We start from the raw sequence: 5,609 nt of genomic DNA on the forward strand, positions 1-5,609 counted from the left end.
ATCTTACTCTCTCAGTGTCTGGAATGCATCTTCAACAGCACAGAATCAGAATGTCTTGTGCACACAAGGCTTGGTCTGGGGCAGTGAAATGGGGTCAGCAGAACTTGTGTTATGACACTGTCTCCTGAGCAGCAGTTCCCTTGAATGAATTGCTGCAGTCCTGCTTGTTTGTGGTTCAGGCCAAGTCTGATGATGACAGGAGGCAATAGTGGTACCAGAGACTAAACCTGATCAATGCCAAGGCTGAGAGTCACATGGAAAGCACTGCTTGGCTCAGTTATTCCCTTCTGTCTTCCAGGTTGCCCCAGCAGAAGGCTTTTCTGACCTTGCCATGCAAGTTATGACCTCTCCATCCAAGAATTACATACTGTCTGTGATCACGGTCGGCATCTGTGTACTCTTCCTCATCGGCCTGATGTGTGGACGCATCACCAAGCGGGTGACAAGAGAGCTCAAGGACAGGTAGAGCCTGGATTGCCTGCTGAAGAAATGCCTGCCGAGTGCCCAGTTTTGTACAGCCCTCCTCTGTATAGTCTACCCACCCCCTCTTGTGAGAGGAGAATAAAAAGAAAAAAAAAAAAAAAATTAGAACAGCAGCAGGTGTTGGCTCAGTTTTCCCATCCTGGATCTCATCCACAGCATCTTCATCCTATGAAAGTTTGTGTGCAACATTGGCAGCCCAGCCAGCAGCTTTTGTTACCCCTTTGTTAGCAGACTCTCGTTTACCTGCCTGTAGACAAGTCTCTATTGTACTGTTGGAACTGCCTTCACTCTCAAATTGAACTGATATGACCTGCAGCTCAAGCAGTTTTTAAGTAAATTTTTAAAGAAAGACATATATCGGCATACCGACTACATGATTTAGGTAATGGTTCATACTGAAATCTTGTCATCCTCTGTGGCTGGGTGAAATTGAGGCAGGAAATTAAAGGGTAAATTTCATCTTACACCACAGTTGGCCTTGTTTTGGACATCTTGCTGATCTTATGTAAAGCATCTTCAGAGCATAGTCTTGGACAACCTAAAAACACCAGTCACTGGTGTCATCTTCTAGTGAATATCCTGCTTTTGTTGCTGTGGATTTTTTTTGGCTGAAAAGATGTCCTCCCTTTCTTCCTCTGCCACTCGCAAGACAGAATAAAATACTGACCAGGATCAAATACTCATGTGAGCTGTACAACTTATATTTTAGTAGATTGAAGACACGGTGTAGACGTGAGGCACGTGGAGCCTGTCAGTAGTGCACAGCACTGCTGTCGGGGCACTAAGTGCCGTGATCAGTTACTTGGTCAACTTTTTTATTAGGGATGATGCAGTATAATTCTAACACTCCTTTTATTTTTCTTTGCTGCTGCTAAGCTATTACTCTTCTGAATTAACTATCTCCAGATGATATTGACACACTGGCAATACGTTGCTTTGTCAGTGATGCAGAAAGCGACTGAACACTCAATGCTTTGTCTGTACAATGGTTACCTGTGGGCTAGTGCAGTGGTTTGTAACTGGACTGTCTGGGTCTTAATGGTTTGAATAGTAGCGCTGAAGAGTGTTTTTAATTTCCACAACTACAACTGATACAGATAGCAACTGGTGTTGGCTGAGATGTAGGGCACAGTTGCTGGTCCAGAAGGCCAAGCAGGAGTGGATGGAAGGATTATAGTGGTGTGTGAAAGGCAGAAACATTTGGATCTTTGAGGCAAGTAGCTTTCACATTATTACCATCAGTGTGTGCACTTAAACTATATATAATTACAATTCCAGAACCTTCTACGTATACCAGAAAGCCTGAAGAAGTTGTTTTAGAAAAGCTGCACCAGCATTTGTGGCCTCTTCTTACCTGAAACATGAGGCGAGATCGAGTGTGCTGGTGAAATCCAGAAGTGACTGCACGAGAGTCCACGTGTACAGTAGAATATATTTTATTCTTTTTCTAAATGCGCTCATCTGCATTTGCTGCAGTAAAAGTAATGTGCCTGAAAGTGTCCAACTTGATGCTTGAACCATAACTTTTTCTCACTCAGTGCGCTGCTAGGTAAGACATGACACTTCCAGTTCTCTGTGTTGTTCTCTAGAACAATAGAGGTGGTTTTGAGACACTTTGGAGTGTGGGCCAGCTGATTCTGATGATGCTGCTTGTACAGAATGGCATATACAAAATACTGTGAGCTTTTGCTGCAGCTGAAGCTTTGTGCAAACATAGCTTCATCCCACTCTGAGGATGGACAGCAAACTATTATACAGTTTTAGACTTACTACACTAGTGAGTCTTTCACAGACACTTCTGGTTTTATATCAAAGTATTATGAACACAAGGCAAGCAGTAGAGAACATCTGAGCGATGAAGGTTCAGCGGGGAATTAGTGCATGGCAGGATTCCAGTTAAGTGATTAGTTAGAACAGAAATTAAGCCTGAATTATTTTCTCACCCCTCTTCCCTGATGCTAATGGAGCTTAACTGGCCCTCTGTCAATGTGAAGTAGAAAGAAGAGGAACAGTTGATTGTGTCTCTTGAGGTAGCACAGGTGTATAATGCCACAAATGTTAATTTGGCAATTATAAGTGTGTATTGTTTCACTTGATAGGGTGCTGAAATTACTGCGGTGTGTTTGCAGAGCGGCCGGCGAGAGAAGTGCGGTCTTTGTGCAGCCTCGCTTGTTTGGCACAAGTCCTGCTTCTCAAAATGTCTATCAGGCATAATTAAATCGCTATTAGAAGGCTTTTTTAAACTGTTGTGACTTTTTGAAAAGGCGTTTTGTAGCCTGATTAGCTTGAAAAGCCTAATTAGATGGTTTATTGTCTAGAAATAGCATCTTCCACTAAATTCCAAAAGATACTGCAGTGAATATTGTAGGTTTGTAGCCATAGTCCTGAATGTAAACCCTGTTGAGCTCTGAAGATGACTTTCTTTGCTTTCAGATATAAGACTTTCTGGTTTTTTTGCTTTTAAATTTGGAGGAGGTTAAGATAAGGGTGCGTGGAGCGCTGCATTAGGAGTCTGGTCTGTGGTGTTTCTGACTCTGTCAGCACGCTCACCTGAGAACTCCATTTCAGTGCACACATGCTCTGGGATGGTGTTACAGGTATGTGTCTGGAGGCTGTCTGAAGCAAAAACAGGATACTAAATTCATTTCTGCATTATTCCCTTGGATGTTGTCACTGTAATGGCACAAACCCACCTGTTAAAGGTATTACACTGGCAAAGAGTTCAGGATGTTTTATAGTTGAGTGTGACATTCTCAATTTAAAATGAGGCCTCCTGCCACTGCTAATGGCCAAATTTGCCTTTTTCTTGATTAGAAATCTGCCAGTCCCAGTCTTGAGACATCCTCCTCCTTTTCACAAGTACTTAGTGCAGAAAAAGCACAGAAAGCCCACACAAGTACTTGTCCAAAAATAACCTGCTTATGCTGTTGCAAACACAACCCCTGACCTGCAGGTAACCATTTTCCATTACAAGGAAAGGAAGAAATGGTTGTAAGAAACACTGCTGCTGCTTTGGACTCCGGGAAACCTTTTTAACTACTTTCATCTAATCGAGAGTACTAGGAATAGCTGCCATCAGCCAAGAGAAGCATGTTGGTGCGGCAAAACCTGGGGTACTCCTTCCTCTTCGTGACCCTTCCCTCTCGCTGGAGAAGGCTGCCTTCCACAGAAGGCGATTTGGGAGGTGTTTGGGGTTTTTTTTTCCTCCTTGTCATCACAAAACGTTCTCTTGAGGAGCATATTCTTGGCACAGTGATCCTGCTGCTGTAAGGGTTAACGAGTTGTTTCCTAAATGATGGTACGTGTTTAGATGATATGGGTAAGGGGGACCGTGTAAGACGTGCACCTCGTGACTTCACTCCTGCTAGTCTGTTAGTGTTCATTCTCGTTGACCTTAATAAGCTTATTTATTGTTTACCTAGTGGGTCTAATCAAGTCCTTTTGCTGAGTTTCAGCTTGGGATTCTCCTGCCTCGTCTCTGCCGTTAAGGTTGCTGGAGTAACTCATCTGGGTAGGAACAAAATTCCTGGCACTTCAGGTACTGTCCAGCGAGCTGAGTACCCATGTGTCTGTGTCACTGCAAAGGGCTGGAAAAGCCCTGGTGAAGTTCAGATAATTCTGTAACAAAATTGAAGCATTTCATCCATAATCAGACAGTTAAAAATCTGTGCAAATAGAATCTGTCTTGTTCGGAAAGAATCCGCAGTGAGCATATTGCGTGAAAAATAATGGAGAGGGGTGAATGTCTATAAGAACAGAGAACTGTGGGTTGGCACAGAGGAAAGAAATGTGATAAGCCAGAGAGGGATCACCTGGATCCTGTAATGTTGTGGAGGAATTGTGTTCAAGTTGGATGGTGACTTCTGTTAAAACACAACTTTTATTATTTAGTTGGAAGAAGATTGTAGTACTTTTTACGTTATCAGTTTTGCTTAAAAAAGGTAGTTTTGAGTTGTGTGTGTGTGCATGAGTGTGGTATGAAACTGGAACATTTCACCCAGCACTTCTGTCCCTTTTTGAGATACAGCTCTGTGGACTCAAACAGCTGCAGTGTCGGTTTGTATTAAAGTACATCCTTAATTATGGGGTTCAAAACCTTCAAGGCAGCTCCCAGGTACTGATCTTTGCGCCGTCTCCCTGCTCGGAGGCCAAACCAGCGGAAGCCAACTCGCTTCCACCGCTGAGTCGTGGTTAGAGGGGACCCAAATTACCCGTGTACATGAGAAAATTCAAGTGGTGCAGCTGTTTGGCCAGTACTGGTGGAATTTTGCACCATTCTCGACTTCTGAAATGCTGCCTGTGTGGGACAGGGAGGAGTAATTACATATTGCCGCTCACTGGCCAAAGGCAGATTGCCATTTTCTCCTTCGCAGCACCCGAATTTCATTCCATAGTTGACCAAAAGCAAGAGATCCCTTCCTGGGTGGATTGCTGCACCCCGAAACCCCACCGACCCCTGGTATTTACTGAGCAGCTGTTGTGTAGCTCTGACCTTGGAAGTGCTGAGCTGGGAGAGGTGGGACTGTCACCCACAGACACTTGTGCCGCGTGGGGGTGATCAGAGGCTGTGACTGATGTTGGTGTTGGGCTGGGAAACGTAGCAGGGAACCCAGAGCTGGGATTTTTGGGGGGGTTCCCCAGCACACCCGCCATTCCCCGGGATGGCACTGCAGCCCCCCAGTGTACAAACATCCAGTGGGTTCCTGTTGTACAGCAGAAGCTGTTTGAACTTAGTCTCTTTTTTTTAATTATTATTATTATTATTTTTAAATGTGACATTAAGGAGACTTTTTTTTGTAAATTGTTTTCCCTTTCTGTGTATAAATCCTGGCCGCTCCTCGTTTTGGTTTGATTGGTTTGGTTTTTTTTTTTACATGTCCATGCTGTGTAATTTTGAGATGTTACTGAGATTCTGAACATAATGTGCATTTTTTTTTCTTTCTGTACAGATGAAATGGGAGAATTTAATAAAAAGAGTCTGCAGGTTTTTACTTGTTGTAGTTTATTTCTTAGGGCTGGTCGCGCGCCTTCCCCCTGGGGGGCGGGGCGAGGGGCGGGATTACACGCGGTCACGCCCCCACCGTGGGGGATTGGCCGGCGGCTGCGTGACGCAGCGCGCAAGGTGG

At 44.3% G+C, this 5,609-nt stretch overlaps 2 protein-coding genes across 2 annotated transcripts in view; one reads left to right on the forward strand and one right to left on the reverse strand.

The window, feature by feature from the left end:
* The window catches only part of GLG1 (golgi glycoprotein 1), a 79,175-nt gene extending 73,701 nt beyond the window's left edge, over positions 1 to 5,474 (forward strand). The window contains exon 26 of the mRNA XM_082062919.1: positions 299 to 5,474. Coding sequence (XP_081919045.1) covers positions 299 to 466 — 168 coding nt within the window. The 3' untranslated portion in view covers positions 467 to 5,474. The remainder of the gene's footprint in view (positions 1 to 298) is intronic.
* The window catches only part of COG4 (component of oligomeric golgi complex 4), a 371,279-nt gene that overhangs the window by 299,671 nt on the left and 65,999 nt on the right, over positions 1 to 5,609 (reverse strand). The gene's annotated exons all lie outside the window — the stretch shown is intronic.

The sequence above is a fragment of the Streptopelia decaocto genome (genome assembly GCF_964273445.1).
Source record: "Streptopelia decaocto genome assembly, chromosome: 11".
Classification (NCBI taxonomy): domain Eukaryota; kingdom Metazoa; phylum Chordata; class Aves; order Columbiformes; family Columbidae; genus Streptopelia; species Streptopelia decaocto.